The following is a 19,297-nucleotide window of genomic DNA, read 5'->3' as shown; positions in this document are numbered from 1 at the left end:
CTAAGCTGGCTATTAATATTTTTATTTCTCATCTTCACTTTTTTTATTTTTCTTAACCAGGCATCCCTGTCTTCAGTAGTATTTAGTGTTTATTTTTAAGCATTTGCTTGATATTTATTTAAAGGCATCAGAAAGCTGAGTCTCAGTTAGGGCTTCCAAATGATTAACCTCAAAACTTCTGTCACACCTGAAATTGCTGTTCCTTAGCAGGGCACCAGCATTCCAAATGTAATTGAGTTCTCTGCTTTTACATATATTTCTTGGCTGAGTCATGTTGACAAGTGCTTTTCATCTTGAAAACTTTCCAGTGGTTCAGACTTAGCCAATTTGAGATGGAATTCAGAAAATGAATCCAGGTAGGGCCCGGTGCTGCCTGCATGAAGGTGCACCTGTGGAGGTTTACCTGCCACCACCTGACATCTCCAAATATTATTCTTCCATTGTGTGCTCTCACAAAAGTGGGTTTTCTCATGTGACAATGTCTCCGTTGTCCCCTGGAGCAAAAAACGTGACTGCCTCAATGTAGGTGAAGAAAAGAGGAAGAAAAGAGAAATCAGATTTTTTTTTTCTGAGCAACTTCACCTGAGTTTAGCTGATGGAAACAGAAACATAAGTCCACAGCTGTAGGGGTTTTTTTTTCCTTTCCTTGAGGCTGCTCATAACCTTGGCAGTGGCATCCTGGAATGGGTTTTGGAATCCTTGTGTGGTGACTAATTCAGGTAATTCCCTCACCCCAGGTTTAGGTCTGGCAGAGGTACCAACCTCAGGGTGCTGCAGGACACAGCAATTTCAGACATTAATTTGTAGTTGGTTGTGTCAAAACAGCACTGAACTGCAAAATTCCAAGTGAATAGTGGGGATTATGTATAAACTATGGCAAGATGTAGAGTCTTGAAAGCCTGGTGCTCTGCCTACTTAAAGACTCTGTAGAGTAGAAGATAATTAAGTGAGTGACAGCACATAATCAGGGTCCTCAGTCTTTAATAATTTCTTACAGACATTATTAACATGTCAGTTCCTCATTTTTGTTATTGTGGATCTGTTAATGGAGAAGGATTGGCAAGTCTTAGATGAGGAGGTAGATTGTGGGTTTTGTTTTGTTTTGTTTTGATGGGGCTTGTGTTCCAAAGACTGTTTTGCACTATGCAAAATTAATTTTCAGTCAGCCAAGGAAGTAATCAGTGCTGCAGGACAGGATATTACAGGGATATAATTGAAAAATTAAACTTTTATTATAAATGTGCAAGCAAGACACCTCCATAGAGTTCTGTCTTTTTCTTTTCAGCAACAGGAAAATTTTAATGTATACTGGTTTTTATCTTTCCTTATTTTGCCTCGTTTTCAATGTGGTGATATATATATTTTCTCATGTTCCATCTTTCAGCAAAATGAATTTTCCTTCCACTAACCAAGCTGTCAGATAAATGATAATAAAATTTATTTATTCACCTGAAAAAGAAACCAGAGGAGTAATCAATATTAAAGGAGACAGTAGCAATTCCACATTCCATCTGTATATGAAGCTTACATGAGAATTCCTTGATAATACCAACTCTGAAGGTATTGTTTTTTATTTTACCACTCCTTGATTTCACAAGCATTTTGCTGTGGACATTATTGCACACAAATTAAATGAAATAGTACAAGGCTTCTCCACTGGGCACGTGCATAATCTGTTGACAATAAATACCTTTTTAATTAGATAAATAAGACAAGCTCGTGGCTGAATGATGACTGATAGGTGATAAAGCTTCCTGGTGTTTAATTATAGATGAACTGACACCATGAGGATAGAGCAGATGTGTGAGAAGGGCTTAGGCAGCAGCTTCAGTTTTATTAAAAAGCACTTCAGAAGAAAACTTAATTACACACAGGCAGTGGATGGATATAGACAGGGGACAGAAAAATGCCTGGCCTGGGGAGAGATGGCATTAAGCAAAGTGGCAGGAAGGCAGGGATTTGGAGCCTGATGGTTTTCTGCTCCTTTCCTGGAGCTCAGGATGGAGCTCTCCATCCCTCTATTCCCACTGTTCTCCATCCCTCTATTCCCACCAGTTCCTGGCACACCTTCCAAAACAAGGCTGTCAGTGCTCCACCTCACTGGGAGGCTTCCAAAGTCACAATTTGTGACAAAATTTGGGAGGTGTCCACCTTGTGCTTTCTGGTGCTGTGAAGAGAGTAGGAATATCAGCCCAGCCTCCTTTTCCCAGCAGAATTCCTTCTTCTCCCTGACTGTTCCAGGCAGTATAAACTGTTCTGTATGGATTGTAAGCTGTCCTCTGGAGTTCTTTGGAGGGTAGGATGATGAGGTTTGTCTGATGAGCTTTGTCTGGTGAGCTCTTCTGAAAGAAACCCAGGAATGAGGGCTGAGCTGAGCTGTGCCTTGATCTTCTCCCTGCTTGCCAGATCAGCTAGACCTGGGATGATTTTGGGGCTCAGTGGCAGCTTTGGGCTGAGAAGGTTGGGGCTGTTCAGCTGGGAGAAGACAAATTTGTGTGGAAGCCTCCCAGCCCCTTCCAGGACGTGGAGGGGCTGCAGGGAAGGTGGAGGGGGAACTGGAACTGGAGGGACAGCACCCAGGGAATGGCTGCCAGGGCCAGAGGGCAGGGCTGGCTGGGATCTTGGCAATGGCAATTGTTCCCTGGCAGGGTGGGCAGGGCTGGCACAGGGTGCCCAGAGCAGCTGGGGCTGCCCCTGGATCCCTGGCAGTGCCCAAGGCCAGGCTTGGAGCAGCCTGGGACACAGGACCCAGCAGGAACTGCATGGGTTTTAGGGTCCATTCCTAGCCAGATCACGCTGGGAGTCTGTGGTTCTATGAACTGTTGGCAAATAATCCACTCCATCTTTTGTGTCTTTAACTTTGGCCAGTCAAACCCTCCATCCATCCAACTGCAAATATAAAAGTCTGCTGGAGTACTTCTTAATTCTGAATTTAAATTTATTTTTAAACTGTGAAGCTGTCACTGGAATATTTATGCATTTTCTTTTTTGGCTCATAATCTATTAATTAACAGTGTGCACTTTGAAATAGACACTTTTTTCTTGATTTTCTATTTTAATCCTTATCTCTTCTTCCTCATACCTCCAGCCTGCTGAGTACGCCCACTGCTTCCCCCTGAAGCTAATGTGAGAATTTAAATTTCAAATTACTGACAGAAGCGGATTGCTGTTCAAACAAGGCATCTCAATGTTCTCAAACACCTTGATGAATTATGTATTCAGAGGGCGTTTGATCAATGAAATCTTTAGTGTGTTTTTATTTATAGTCCCTTTCCTATCAGTGGAGTTGCCTTCTACTTAATCTCTGAAGCCCAGTCTGACAATTGCTGTGGTGTTGCAGGTATTTTATACACTTACCTCTGAAATACAAAGAACAGATTAATAAATATTGCATGCATGACGTGTGGTCCCTAGACTTATTAATCAACATGGAAGGTTAACTGCTTGCATTCAGAAGAACTCAGGAAAACACAGGGATATTTTCCCTGAAAGGCACTTAAGATATCTTAGATTTTATTGTACCATCTATTCAAGTACTCTGTACAACTAATCATGATATTAAATGATGTAAAGCTGTTTTAAAGGTGTCTTTATAGCTTTGACCAGAAAGACAGATTTCTTATACGTCCATTTGATGTTTTAGTAATTAAAAAAATTTTAAAAAAAACAAAAAACAACAAAGAACAAAACACATGCAGCTCATTATCTGAATAAATTATACACTTAGCAGAGTTCTAAGCATAAGAGAATGAGTTTGTAGAAAGGGGATTGTGTGGATTATGGAAAAAGTTATTTCTAATGGACACATGATCAATATAGTGTGATTAAATGGATGAGAATAGATATCTACTGAGTCTGAAATAAATGTTTTCAGATGTATGGGCCCAGCCTCCACACTTAGTCTCATCAATTGCAAAAATCATTGGAAAGTGGGATGCTTTTTTAGCCTTTGAATGGTTTGTTTATGCACTCACCAGTCAGGAGCTGCTGCAGAGGGCTCACCTGCCAGAGTCCTTCCACAGGGCCTCCAATTTCCTGCTTTTTTAATCACCCTGTGCCATTGTGTGTGTGCTTTCCTGAGGATTTCAGTCAGAAAGCAGGTGAGCCTAAAAAAAGTAATTGTGGCAGACTGAACTCCCTGATACTTCAGAGGGCAGCTCTGATGTTGGGCAGCACCTTAGGTACATGGAGCTGCTGTATTTTCACTTTTGTGGGTCAAAATTTAAATTTCCTATTGTGCATTCCACGGGGCTTACTTTTGGCAGGTGGCTGTGCTGTGTAAGAGAGCATCAGACCAAAACTGTGAATTTGCAGTTCTGGGATAACCTGCAGGGTTTTTGTAAAGATCTTCTTTGGTTAGGAATAACAGAATGTCCTGAGCTGGAAGGGATCCATCAGGATCATCCAGTCCAAGCCCTGCCCCTGCACAGACCTCCCAAAAATCCCACCTTGTGCTTGAGAGCATTGTCCAAACACTCCTGGAGCTCTGGCAGCCTTTGCCCTGTTCAAATTCTAAGCAAAATTGCATCTGTATTTCTTTTACGTAGCATGAAATTTTTTTGTTTGGGAAATAAAAAAAAGGCATTTTGTTCTCCAGCATGACAGAATAATGATGGAAAATGGAATTACTGATCTCCCTTCCTGTGGTCATGGCAGTGATTAGGACTTGCATCAGAAGATAACTTTGTAAAGAGGCAGTCTGCAAAAGCTTAAAACCAACCCAAAAGGCAGTGGCAACAACATAAATTCATCCTGATCTGGAATTTGGCCTATGGCATGCCTTCAGGTGGGAGCAAGGGAAGATAGGAAGTCCCTGTAGGACTGTAAGGACACAGGGATGGTGCGGGTTTTATCTCTGAAAAATTGTCTTCCCTTCTTAGAAGGCTGATCTGGGCAGGAATTTCTCTCCAAGGAAAAGGTTTTTAGGACACAGAATATTGAGGCACAGGCTGCCTTTTTGGTGTGGGTGGGAGCAGTTGTGGTGATGGGCAGGAGGATGAGATGGTGAGGACATCAGCACCCCTGTGATGCCCTGCTGGACCCAGCAGCTGGAACTGAACTGGGCTGAAATATTTGCATTGCTGCCTTGGGTTAGTGGAAGCAGAATGATACAAAAAACAATGCACAAAACATGCTGATGACAGGCAGACAATGCTTGTGGTGCAGCTGTGAGGAAGTACTGAGTTCTCAAATATGGATTATCTTTGAAATTTGTGCTTGCTGGTAATCCACTGTAATTCCCATTAAACAAGCATTGTGAGCAGCCTGTTGTTTTTAGAGGAGTTAAATGAGGGTCTTAATGAATTAAAAATGTACCACATTTATCTGTGGAGGAAAAGCTGTCATCTTCACTCCCTCAGGTCCCAGTGGCCTCTTGGGGAGAATGGTCACCTGCTGAATTGACCAGAACAAAGTGCTGAAAATTGCTTAATAGGAGGAGAAGCAATTTTTCACTAATCTGTTTCAGGCTTGCCAGAGGTGATTTCTCAGTCTGAGCTGTGGCTGCTGGAGCTCAGGGGGATGGCAAGCACAAATGGGCAGGTGGAATTATTCAGCACAAAACCTGCTTGCCCTCCTGGCAGGGAGGTTCTGGAGGGCAAAAGTGCTGTTCAGGCTTGTGTCTCCCCTTGGCTGTCAGTGGAAGGAAGATGTGTAATCACCCATGTCTGGCAAATGAAAAAAAAAACCAAAAAAACCTCTTCCTTCACCTTCCGAACAAACTGTCGGAATAGGAAGTTTGAATTTCAGCAGAGTGAATATAATGAGGTCAGGGCAGCTGCAGAGCACTAATCATTCTTCAGAAAAAGGCCACTCTGTGCTCTCAGTGTGAAACATTTCCCGTCCTCAGACATGCATTTTATCCCCTTTTTGTCTGGCTTTTGCAAGTGGACGGCTTAGTCACCCTGGTATTAACAGTTCTTGTATTCTAGGCCTTGCTATAAGCTTGATTACATAGGCAAATTTTTGCAAAATAAGCTATTTGTTAAATCAGTGAATTTAAAGGGCAATGGTATTGCACAAGTTCCTGAATTACACTCTGACTCCACAATTATCCCTTTTTATGCTCCAGCTCCAGAGGAGGCAAACCCAGACCCTGTGGATGCTCCCTTAGCACAGGAATCTCCATCTGAGGAATTGTTCTCCTGTTGCTCTTCCTGTGTGTTTCAAAAATAGAAAAGTCCTGACTGTGTCAAGACGTTAGAAAAATGTTATTTTATCCAGTACATGTCCTGCTCTATTAGCTTTCCAATACTGTTAATTTCTAGGGGGTAGTTCAGCCTGATCAGCTTGGAGAAAAATTGCCTCTGGAGCAGAGAAACTTGATCATTCTTCTTGTTGGGAGCCAAAGTAATCCGATTTCAACTTTGCTTTATTTCAGGGGACGGGTAACATTAGCAAATTCATCTGTTTTGTGCGTAAACTGTGAGCATGTTTGGCATTCAGCTATCTGATTCTGTACTTTTTAATATTTCTGCAGCTTAGCCCACAGGGCTGCAGCAGCAGCTGAAAGTGAGTAACGTTACAGGGCAGGATTTGTGGTGCTGCGCAGCCCGTGCGCAGCACAGCTGGAAAATAATGCGAGAAGTATTGAAATTATTGTGGAAAACATGGAGAGCTCCTATGGGAACTGCAGGCTGCTGAAGCACAAGGAGCTGTGCCATATGTGAGGCTGGCAGAGAGAGGTTTTTGGGGGGAATGTAGTCCTTGGAGGGGCTAGCCCTGACAGTTTATCAATGGCATAAAGCGTGACAAACTGGGAAAAGCAAACAGAGCGACAGAGCTGCCTTTGTCGGGACAGGTTTGGGAAACAATGGCTCATGTTGTTGCTGCTTCCTGAGTGATCCTGCCCCATCCCTGCCAGCCAAGAGCTTTTAGTGTGCCTGATTACCCCTCTCTCATCTCACTGCCCCTCTCTCAGGTGGGGCATGAAATAACAGGGTCCCACCCGGAGCCCGGGCTGCTGCGCTGAAAGCTTTTCCATAAATTGCCCATTTTCTGTGTTTGTCTCACAGATGTGCCAGAATTCTGGTCAGGACCAGTAAAGCAGGAGGTTCACCAGCCCCTTAAGACTGGGTTTTTAATGGTGTTTTATTCCTGTGGATGCAGGGAGATGTTTTCTGGGATAGCTGAGTGTGCCTTGGCTCACGAGTTCCCGGGGGGACGATTTGCTGTGCTCACTCAGCCTGCAAGGAAAGAAATAAACCTGTAACATCTGCAGAGTCGTAAACATCTTGAATAAAAAAAAAATTTGTGTTGCTAAGTATCAGGAGTGAAGGTTTTCTTCGCTCCTGTAGGCCTCATCTCACACAGAAATTACTATAAAGCCTTACATGCCCCAAGAAATGTGCCTGTGGTCATTTTCAGCCTCTGCACACACATTCTGTAATGGTATCCATTATTACAAATATTCTGTTCTCAATATAGAAAAGTCCTTAAAAAAGCAGAATAGAGCAAATTCAGACAGGGGGAAAAAATTCAGCATTCATTACATATCATTTACAGATCATCTGGAACATCTTTGCTCTCTCCGGTAGGAGTTAAGAAATTTTCTTCCAAAATAATTTTGCTGTTGTAAGAATTCTTTCAGGCCATAAAAACCTTGAAAAGCTGCTTGTTCCTATTCTGCCTGCAGGCAAATTACAAAACTTGCTGCTCTGAAGAGAAAGAGGACCTGACACTTTTATACTCTCATGGCTTTGGTAATGGATTGTGCGTGGGGGATGCAGGGAGGATAAAAGGAAGAGGTGCATTTCCATATTTTCTTGTTGAGCTGAAGAGCTTGAAGGCAAAAATCTAACACTCTGTGGGTCTGCAGGGCAGTAAGAAAATTAAATTTTTCTTTATATTATTCATTTACTTTATTGCAAGCTGCAAGAGAGCCAGTGGAATTGTGGCAAAATCAAAATGCACAAAAAAAGCTTGTGCCAAAATGCTCTGCTAGGAGAGCAGGGAGTGCAAGCACTCAAAACCTGTAATCTTTGTCTTCTCTGTGGAAAGGTGGTTTTAGCTCTTTTTTTTTCTGTTTGTTTGTTTTTTAAATCTGTTGGCTTGAATGTTGCCAGCTACTTATAATTAGAAATTCATATTTGCAAAATGCAGTAAATTGAGTATAACCAGGAACTGCAACTTTGGAGGGAGGACCAACCAAGCAGCAACAACCACAAAATCGAGGTGGGTGATGCTCCAGAGCCCTGCTCCTGTTTCCTGGCAGTGCAAGTGGAGGCTGGGAGCTGCCTGCTGCTCCTTTGCTTCCCTAAAGTGCAGCACTGAGCTGTAAAACCGATCCAATGAAAGCCCTTAAGGTCTAGTGGGCAATCACCAAAACAAAAGGTACAGTTTTCTTTCAGCCCAACCAGCACAACGTTTCTTTGATTAGGCAGCTGAACGTCCGAGTAAATAAAGGAAGAAGATCATCACTTGCTCTTACTTTGGGAGCAATTAATAGTCCTTTGATAACAGACTATTTCCTTTTTTCCGGCTTTTGCATTGCCCTTCCTTTCCTTCTGCTGGTTAAGCACTCTCAATAGAGTTTCGTCTAAAATTGTGGGCAGTAGAAGTCCTGATGGTTTTTTATCTTTTCCAGGTGATTAATTTTGTTTAGGTTGGTTGGGTTCTTTTTCCTTTTGGCATTGTTGGGGTTTTTTTGGAGTTGTTATTTTTTAGTGTATGTGGGACACAAAGGTTACCTTTCTAAAACAAAAAATATGACAGGTTTTCTCACAGTATTTTTTTACTTTTCTCCCTGACTAACACAATTAGGCTGAAGTGTCTTTTATATCTGTATTCAGTAATTTTGTTTTGTTCCATTAAGCATTTATTTTTATTTCTTTTGATTGTTAGAAAGTTCCTGTGTATCTCAGTTGATTAAGGAAAAAGCAGGGGTGGGTGAAGGAAGAGAAAATTCCAACTGGATACATTTCTGGAATCAAGAATCATTCTGGAGACTACATGTTTTTTCTCTCCAATTGAATGATAATTCTTTTGTTAAAATTGTGCTTAATATCATACATTAAAGAATATCATCATTGCAAGTACCATAAAATTAGATAAATTGTTGTCCTCCTTATTGCTGGTGATGATGCTACTTTAGCAACAAAATTGATAGTTAGCAATCATGCATAATTGAATTTGTAAGTTTCATTCTGCAGCTGTGCATTTGTTTCCAGTCTTCCTGTCCCATTTCAATACCCATTCCAGGACTCTTTTTTTTCCTTGAAAACACGGGAATTTTTTTTCAATGTTTCAAATAACTCTAGAACTGACACGGTTGTCCTTAATCCATTTGCACACATCTTAAATTGACTTGTGTGATTTAGCCCTGGCATAAAGGCTATTTTCCTCTCATGGTAATGGGTGTAGACTTACAAGCTTTTAATTTATTTAATTGTTTCATTGTTTTCCTAACTTTTTTTGGTTTTCTTTTAAGGGAGATAGCTCTGAATCTGTTATTTCATCAGGATATATTTATAATCTATGAAGTCTTTCTGTTATGTGATATTATTAAGAGGGAACCATGCAGCAGCCATACACTAAATCCCTGTCAGGTTTGTGTCCGTGTTGGAACAACGTCAGAAGTGGCAGCTTGTTACTGGTGAGAGGGAAATGCAAGTAAACAAGGCTCTTCAGAGGCAAATTAAACTGTGCTCCTGCCAAAATCCTGAAATTATGCACAGCAGAGCAGCCCATGGGCTGCAAAGGGGCATTTGGTAACCATGCCTCCTTTTTTCTGTCTTTTTCCCGTGAATGTGTGAATTTCTGGCCATTCTCTCAGTGAGCTGTGCTCCAGGGGTGCAGTGTGGTTCCCCCAGCACCCTCCTGCAGTTCTTACCTTGCCTGAAGACATGAAGTCACAGAAGCAGGCTGATTCTTCAAATCAGCAAATGTCCATGCTGCAGTGACAAGGCTTTTCACTCAAAGGTCTGGAATTGGCACCAGGACCCTGCTGGTGATGCTGAATTTAGCACAAACTGTGGGGCTGACAGGTGACAGGCTGACAGGTGATCCAGATGTGGCTCAAGGCCTGTGCTCAGATTTGGAAGTGTTTTTGTGTGCAGGGGCCAAGCAGTCTTGTGAACAGTTTCATTTAATGCGAGAACATCGACATTGCTCCTCCTCCTTTGCTCATTCATATTTTTTTTTTTTTCTGTTTCTTTGGCTTTCTGTCTTTATGGCGAAGAGTTTTTAGTGTTCCACGGGTTTCATTGCCATGGGATGACTAATGCTGGGGCAGTGCTGGGACCAGATCACCCACTTTGAGGGTAAAACAGAAGGTGCCTCTCAATTCCCCCCGCTCCGGCATGGCGGGGCTTTGAGTCACCCTGACTCATCCTTCACCCCCTCAGAAAGCCCAGACCTACAGCACAGGAGAGGCAGAACTCCTCATTTGTCTCTTGTTTCATTTTCTTATTTGTTTTACTTCTTCATTACTTATCAGGCCTAGAATTACTGGTCCCATAGAAATAATAATTATAAGCAGATTTGTTTCTTCCCACAACCCTTGCTGCTGCTGCTGCCCTCACCTCATGGCAGGGATTTAAAACAAAAATCACCACTGAATCCTTCTGTTTGGAGGGATATTTTTCTGTTTGGACTCCCACCCTGTCTCCTTCTTTCACTATGACAGAACACAAGCTGATAGCCTTTATCAACTCCTAGAACCCTTTCCATGCAGCTTGCATTTCTTTTTTCCTTTTTTTTTTTTCTTCTTTTTTTTCCTCTTTTTTAGCGTGTGTATGTGTGTGTTGGTTTTGCTGTTTCCTGGATTAAACCTTAGCCAGCAGCTTTTAACCAAAGCCCTGCTTCCCAAACGCCATAATTCACCAGCTCATTGCAGTGACACTGATTTTGTCCTGTGTTTTTAATATTCCTTCTGTGAAACAAGGCTCAATTCTTGTCTCTGTTCCTGACAGGTAACATCTGATACCTTTAGGGAATGAAATGGTTCCCTTAATCAAGTGGAAGGAACGTTTTTTTAACCGCTGCCACAAAAACTGGGTCTTTAAAAGGATTGAATGCTTCAGGGAAATGCTGGAGCTGAAGGCATATATTTGAATGCCTGATGATATTGAGTTACTGCTGGATGTTATAAATAGCATTTGTTTCAGTGTCCCAAGGTGTTACCCCAGCAGCAGTTTTGGTGAGGAAAATTACTGTTTCTTTTAAACACTGAGTACTTATGAAATAACTCACAAACATCAGTGTTGAGAATTAATTAATTGCAAAGTTTTAAAACTCAAAACTCTGGCAGAGACCTGGGGGTGCTGCCTAAATCATATTTCTGAATTTAGGCAAACTTAAGTTTTTGCTGTTACTGTTGTGTTTACTTTCCAGGAAAGACACAACCTGTGTAGACAACGACTATTCTTGTGTTCCCAAATTTTGTGAAATAAATGAAGCACCCTGAGAAAAACCTATCTTAGCAGACATACACTGGGAGGACTGAGGTTTCATGGTGGTGTAAATGACATCACCATAAAATCTCCCTATTAATATTATATTATTCTTATATGGGTTCTTTTCTCTCAATTCTCTGGGTTGTTCCCCAGTTCCACATCCAAAAGTTAAGAACGTGCTTTCCTAGTCCATAAAAAGGGCAAATTACACCCAAAATTTTGGTTTGGTTTCTTGTTTACTTATCATGAAATCAGTAGGACTTAGTCTGATGTAAGACCTAAAAAGAAAAGAAAAAAGCAATAACACTTATACTGATCTGGTGGATCTGTTAGAGGGTGGGCTTTCTGCACAATCACTGTGTAATTAATAATTAATAAGGCTGTCTATACTATTTAAATCACAGCATGTAATTTATGTATAATCAGCATGGTGGATCTCTAAATGTACCTTGTTTTTGTGAAAGTTTGGTTCTTGCTTAGCCTTTTCCGTTTCATTTTTCAGCAGGCAAGAAATTTCCCTCTCCTATTCTTCTGGGAAGGGACTGTTCACAGCTCCAGCCCTTCCACTTGTCAGGTGTAATGTCAACATCAGGGAATGTATTCCCATCAATTTTAGGAGCCTTATCAGCAGCTTGTAGTTCTGCTTTTGTCATCATTGGTATCTGTTTTTTCTCATAGATTTTACTAGTGGAAAAGTCTGAAAAAGTAGGTCACTCCTTATTTTCACAATAAAAACTTTTCCATGAGTTTTAAAGTAGCTTTGCACTTTTCTAGCAATGCCTTGACATGTAAAGTGTAAAGGATTAGTGTAACAGTGGTGGTTCATGCCAGTGTTTTGTATTTTTGTGCTGAAAGATGAGAAGAATGGAGTGCCAACAAAGGTGAAATGAAGGTGTTAACAATATTCCTGTCAGTCTGCAAAGGTAATTGGATTTTCAGAGTTGCCATGTTGGTAACACAGGACATTTTGACTTAAATATATTTTTTAAAAGTCTGTTTTATTTCTATGCCCACACTGATTCTGATACTTCAGCTTATGTTCATGAGTGGAACTGACAAGTGTATTAATTTGTATCAACTGAATGCCCTACCCTGAATCTTAAAATTATTATTTTTTTATAATTGACTAATGAGGCAAGCAGGTAACACGACTTCTAGGCCATTTTAATTTATTTTTTAACACCTCCAGTACAACTACAGCAAATGGAGACCCTTATGGCAGGGCCTTGGACTGAATAACCTGAACAAAACTCCATTCCAACAGAAACCATTCCACAATTCTGTGATAAGTTATTCACATTATTACACACCTGGTAGCCAGTTCAGTAACTTTCACCAAGAGAACAAATACAGGCATTAATTGCCTCTCTTTTTCTGCTGGACTGTTTTATTTCTTGGATCATCACCCTGCAAAACAGTATTGAAATTGTATTTTTTCAATTTGTGTGTTCAGTATCTGTGATATAACTTAGCTTCTTAGTGGTAACTTTCCATCAGTGAGGCAGCTCAGGTGCACACTGAATTTTGGGGCAGTGCCCCAAATTTCTGCATATTATCCCCATCTTTGAAACAAAGGGAAAATGAAACTTAAATTTCAAGTGAGCAGTATGGTCAGTGACTGTGACAACAGAAATTTCTCTGGTTTCTTGTGTGAGTGGAAATACAATTAATCAGGTGCCATTATGTATTATAAGGAGTAATTACCTTGTAACCTCCATTGTCTCAGGGTAATGCCATTTACTGTCTGCAGATGTTTTTGAGCATCATTGTCATCCCTCTGAGACCAAAATGTGTATTTAAGTGTGAACAAAGCCCATATCCAATATAAAAATGCTATTTAAGGAGAAATTGCCAGTGGTGTTGGGGTTGGTTGTTGTAGTTATTTTTTTTTTTCTCTTTAATTTCAATTACCGTTGTGCTTTTAATTTACATTTTTGTCGCATGGAAATATTCAGCTATGCTTTGTAGGGTCATTAAGCTTGTATTTAGTAGGAGCACCTCTGGGATTGGGATGAGTGACAGCTCATAAAATTCAGAGTCACTGGAGACCTCTGTGTATGATTGACATGAAAAGCATTGAATTGGTTGATTTTTAAGAGTGTTTTTAGAGGCCCAAGGCATGAGGCTCTGCATTTTTAAACTGGGTTCTCTGATACACTGTGTGAAACACTCTTATTTTCATTTTGCCTTACATCAGAATTGTCTGCAGCCCTTAAAATAACTAATGCAAAGGATAAAAGGGGTGTAGACTGCACATATTTCCAGGGGGAGGGCAAGGGATAAAAAAGAAGGGAAAGAAACTCCCTTGTGGAAGGTCCTTTTTTTAAAATTTATTCTGAAGTGGGTAATGGTTTCTTTACCTGAATGCTGCACCTTCTGTGCTTTTCTGGGTTGTTTTTGCTGGGAATGCAGGTGGGTGTGACACCTGAGGGGCCTCTGTCCCCTCAGCAGTGGCACAGCTTTGGGGAGAAAGAGGTGTTGATCCCTTGGGATTTTATCATTTATATTGTTCATACATTTTTAATCCTGCAGTTCTTTAGTGCATAACTCCAAATTCCACATTCAGAGTCAAAATGCTCCCATTTTGTCCCAGGCCTCTCCAGGCCTGGCAATCAAGGAGGCCTCACTGCCCCAGGGCCCAGAAATGCAAACAAAAGTGAGTTGAGGGGAGTGGCAGTCGAGGAGGCCTCACTGCCCCAGGGCCCAGAAATGCAAACAAAAGTGAATTGGGGGGAAAAACTTGGGGTAAATTACTTCATTAGCTGAAGCTGTAGTTGGAACATTAACCCCCAACATGCAAATGGACCAAATTTACAAAAGTGTGAAAATGCATGACCTGTTGTCCATTTTTGGGTGTAGGCCCTGGATGGGCTTTGCCTGCCCAAAATGTACCTGAAGGCCCTTCAATAAATATATTCACTTTTTATTCCCTTAATCTTGGCTGCCTCTGAGCCACTGTGCCCAAACCTTCCTCCTCCACCACTTCCTGCTGGACTTTGGGGTGATTCTTCCTTTTTTCCCCTTAAAATGTGTTCCCAGCCTGCTGTTGGTGTCCTGACTATCGCAGTGAGTGTCGTGGAAGATGTGCTGCTAAAATAATTTCCGTGCTGAAAAGTCATGGCCAGCTGCTTAAAAACATCAGTTCTCATAAACAAACCCCTGTTTTATGGAGTTTGTCATCCACTGAAATGTCAACAGCAGCAATTCTCATTAGAGACCGTAATGACAGAGACCTGAAAATGTGGTTTTGAGTTTTTTTACTGTCATGGTGCTGTTTTGGTTAGTCTGGGTTTATTGCAGATGATAAATGCTTGAAAATAAATCCCATGTATTTTCTCACCTAGCCATCTGAAATCTGAGCTGCAGGACACTGCAAAGCAGGCTGTTCATGAAGCCTCTGCCTTAAAATTCTGTGAGAACATCCGATTTATTCATAGGTGTCTTCAGAAATGCAGTGTTTATTCTAAATACTGATATGATAGCAGCTGAATAAGTAACAGATCTGTATTACAGAACGTGTCAGCAGTGGAATTAGTGGGAAAACAACAACATTTATTTATGTTTGACTCCTCAGAGCTGAGATTTGTGAAGGAAGCTGGTGCAGTTTGAAGCAACACTGAATTTGCCTCTTTTGGTTGGTGAAATCCACTGCCACTGCTGGTCAGGACAGTACAACCCCAGCATTAAATATCAGACTCTTTTTGTATTCTGTGCAGCACCCTCTGAACACCCTGTCTACATTCCTGAGCCAGCACTGGATCCTCCTTTTTTGATCTCCTCAGGCTTCACTGGAGCTTCCTGGGGCAGTGCTACATCTGGAATTAGCATTTGAAAAACTGCATCTTGAACTGGGGTGCATGGAGAGAGGTGCAGACCACAGCACAGGAAAGAGAAGGATGAGGGAAGTCACGCTGCCCCTTTTGAAGCTCTGTTTTTTTCATTTTAAGTCACCTCACATCTCGAAAAGTTAGGTGGTTGTATAAGGGATGAATTTCATTATGTACAGGAAAGGCTATTTTGGATTTTGATGGGTTTTTTGCTTCATGTAATACAGAAAATTATGCCTTTTGGAATTTGAAATGGTTTATGATCTGTCCTGCCAAGTTATTTTACAGAAAGATACCATCTTAACTCAGTGTAGATATCTCAATTATTCATGTTCTGGACTTAAAAAATCCACCAAATGTTACCTTAATATTAATGCTACTTTCCCAGTAGGTGTAAGAAAATTATAAAATATGTTCCTACAGGTTTTGTGCTTATCATAAAACAAAATACAAGAAAATGCATTATTCCTTTATGCTGGAAACTCACAGTTATATGTAGTCGCTGTTGAGTAAAAGTGCTGTAATAAATTTGTGAGGGAAGAAGGAGAATTGAGGTGGGAATAACAACTTCTGTGGCTACCACATATTCATCCTTTATTTTGGTGAAGTCTTGACTTCCTGCCCACAGAAGTGTTGCACCTAAATCTGGTTTATTTGATATGAAAATCAAACAAGTGGAAGAGCCAGAGGTGAGAGAAAAAATAAAGTTTCATTTACATGTCCATGGCAAAGTATTTATAACAAAAGAGATATTCACCCCCAAACAGACATCCCATCAATCTTTCTGTATTCCATGCAGTTTCCCATTTTCACATCCCATATCACTGCAATCCTTTGGGGAAAATTCAGCTTACTGTGGCACCCCAGTAAACTCCAGCTCCATAAAAACCCTTTCAATTCAAGGCACTCATCTTTCAAACGTGTTCCATGTAATTTCAGGTATTGCCAAAGGAAAAAAAAGGGAATTAGACCTGCCTGAATGTGTGCTAAGAATGGTTATGTGGCAAAAATTGTTTGAGTTTTTTCTTTGTTTGGTTTGGCTTGGTTTTTTTCCTTGTTTGTTTTGTGTTTTTATCACTTGGCTAACAAAAAGGAGCTGTTGAAGTTTGCAGGTTGCATCGTGCACCAAAAGCCATTTTGCTGTGAAATTCTGAAATCACTGTCAAGCCCAAAGACAAGCAAACCATTTTGCACAGGTTTTACTGCATTAGTACAATCCAGCTGATACACAAACATGGAAATCTATTTGCTCTTCAAACTACAGCATCAAAAATAGCAATTTTCAAGACTCTCACCAATTGCCAAACATGATTATGCTCCTGCATCTATTATTTCAATTTGTCTGTAGAGGGAAAAAGGGAAATTGGAAGCAAGTTGTAAATAATATTGCTCAAATCAGTGGTATAAGTCTTTTGGTTGCAGTGCAGGGAACTACATATAAATGTCTCAGCTTTTTGCAGTTTATGCTGAATATTCCTGCTGCTCTCCTGTTGCTTTCAGGGTTAGCATGGATAAACATTGCTATGTGCACTCTGATAGGCATAAATCAGGTAAAATAATGTTCTATATCATCTGATTACACCAGCACAAAAGTTGTTTTTCCCCCCAGCACTGTGCACCCAGTTCATTTCAAACTAGAAGGACACCAGTGACTTTAAATAAATAATAAATCCATTACTTCATTCAGGATGAAATTAAGATGTTAGTGCTTCCTATTTGCATGGAAATTACTCAGCCATGCAGGCCACACCATTAATGAGATACGAGACTGTGACGAATGGTGCCACTGGAATTTATTGTGCTTCCCTTTGTCCAAACTCTCTGATTTTATCCTCAGTCTCGTTCTGCAGTGGCTGTGCCTGGAGCAGGGTCAGAGACAACCTTCTCCCACCTGTTCATGGTTCAAATCTCAGCCCACGAATGAACTGTCATTTATCATTTATTTTATTATTCTCATTTATAATTTATTATTTATTGTATGAGCTATCATTTGTTATTTATCAAAACCTTTGCTGTTTGTGAGCTCCTTCATGAGTGCAGGAAATAAAGGGATTTCCTCCTCATTGCTTTTCTGCACTAGCTTGTGGTTTTCACATCATCTGAGGAAGATGCTGACACAACCACATCTGGTATCAACTACGTGGGATTCAAAAGGGACAAAAACCATCAAGCAAAAATGTATGGAAATGTCCTACTTGGATTATTTTTTTCCAGATGATGATTACATGTTACATCTTACATCTTTGCTCCTGTGTAATCTGATTTTGGAGGGACAAATACAAGTTTTAAAATAGTCAATGGATGAGGCTGATCCACAGTCTCACCCTCAGTATCTTTTATTTGATTTTAAAAACCACATTTTTACATTTTAAAAATAGTTTACAATTTGCATTTTTACATTTTACATTAAAAAAAAATAATTCTGTAGCACTGGCTGTCATATCCTCAGAGGTTCTTCTCTCTTACCCTGGGCAGTGTTTGGCTGGGAAGGATCCCCTGGACTGGTACAAATAAAGGAAAACTGCCCCAGGTCCAGTCTCCCATGCTGAAGTTTCTCTGAGCAGTTCTTTGTGACCCAGGAGGCAGAAATCACATGGGTTACAAGCACAGCCCAGTAGAAATGAGGTTTTTTTAATAACTTGTGTGGACTTTCTTTGCAAAGATGGCAGAATGAGATGGTTGGATTACTTCTGGAGCTGCCCTAGGAGAGATCAATATGTGAGCACTGTTCCCACAACGACTGCAAGGAAAATTCTTGTAATTAATAATAAAAAAAAATTGATTTTTGTGGTGGTGGTGGTGGTTTCAAACCACAGCTCTCAGGCAACCCTGTAGGGATAAAGCACTGCGGTGTTTGGTGAGAAAGTCCAGTATTGATTGAGTTTGATAAAATATTTTTCTTTATCTTTTGAGAAGCCTTGCTACATGGATGGTATGAATGAAAGTTTGGTATTTCCAACACGTTGAGGGTCCCAACAGACACAGTTCTTTTTTGTTGCAGAAACTATATTCTCCCTCTGTCTCCTTTGGTGTTGGACAATGTATGTGAACAGAGAACTGCACTCAGAGGCAGAGAAGTATAATTCTGTGTTTTTCTGAGGCTCAGGCTGCTGAATAGGTATCATTGTATCCGTGTCTCTTGAGGGGGGAGAAAAAAAAAACCACTGCAAAAACTTCTTGTAGATTTTTATTTTATTTTTTTTTCTGGTGTGCAGCCTCCTCCTTCTGACAGCTGCAGAGAGAAATGTCTTGTGGCCTTTTCATCCCCTCCTCTGGCCCCGTGCTTTTCCCATCAGCTGCCCCATAAATATTTTGCTGTACCTGGCACGGGGGATGCTCCTCAGAATGAGACACAGAACTCGAGGCAGCTGGGGGCTGAGCACCAAATCCTCCTGCTGAATTTAGGGGCTCCGCCGTGTCCCTCCTGTGCTCAGGTTTCAGCTGTGTGCTCACTGATTCGTGACCAGTTCATATTCAGTGCCAGAGTTCATTCTCTGCTGTCAACAGTTTGTATTTATCCCTGCTGCACACCACGGGTTCCCTTCCTGTCTGTTCCCCTCCTCCCAGACCATCCTGCAGCTCTCTCTCTGTCTCATTGTGCACCAGGTATCACCAGCAGGATAAATAAAACTCTTCAGGTTTACAGTTTTGGCTTAGGTTTTATGGGAGACTTCTCCTTCCACAAGGACAGGTGAAATTCTCTGTGCTAAATTAAGGTTGGGTGGAATAGCCACCAAAAAAAAAGAAAATCTCACTTCTTGCTAAATTCATTCTGATAGACATCTCCTTCATAAGGAGGGAAGAAATCCATGTGTATGCCATGCTCACATTGGCTCCTTTGCCACTTGAAATGTTTATTTGGGATATTTCACAATTAAATTGAAATAGGTTGCTCTTGTTGTAGGTAGGTGGGGGAGGTGGTGATACAGGAAATAGAATTTCCCATTAAAAAAAAACAAAAACAAACACAAACAAACAAAAACCACAAAAAACACACAAAAAAACCCCACCACCGCCAACAACAACAACCAAAAAAAACCAACAACAAAAAAGACAAAACAAAACCATTAAAAAAAA

At 40.9% G+C, this 19,297-nt stretch overlaps 1 protein-coding gene across 2 annotated transcripts in view; it reads left to right on the top strand.

Moving 5' to 3' along the window:
- XRCC4 (X-ray repair cross complementing 4) overlaps positions 1–19,297 on the top strand; it is a 142,941-nt gene that overhangs the window by 100,170 nt on the left and 23,474 nt on the right. The window contains exon 10 of one of the 2 annotated variants that reach the window (XM_039696332.1): positions 15,176–15,233. The exons of the other annotated variant lie outside the window; for it this stretch is intronic. Within the exon in view, the coding sequence (XP_039552266.1) occupies positions 15,176–15,218 (43 nt within the window). The 3' untranslated portion in view covers positions 15,219–15,233. Of the gene's footprint in view, positions 1–15,175; positions 15,234–19,297 lie in introns of those variants that run through there. 2 annotated transcript variants of the gene reach the window in all.

The sequence above is a fragment of the Passer montanus genome, unplaced genomic scaffold, assembly GCF_014805655.1.
Source record: "Passer montanus isolate IOZ18808 unplaced genomic scaffold, ASM1480565v1 scaffold97, whole genome shotgun sequence".
NCBI classification, from domain to species: domain Eukaryota; kingdom Metazoa; phylum Chordata; class Aves; order Passeriformes; family Passeridae; genus Passer; species Passer montanus.
The sequence above is the reverse complement of the archived record's forward strand: the minus strand, read 5'-3'. Positions and strand labels throughout refer to the sequence as shown.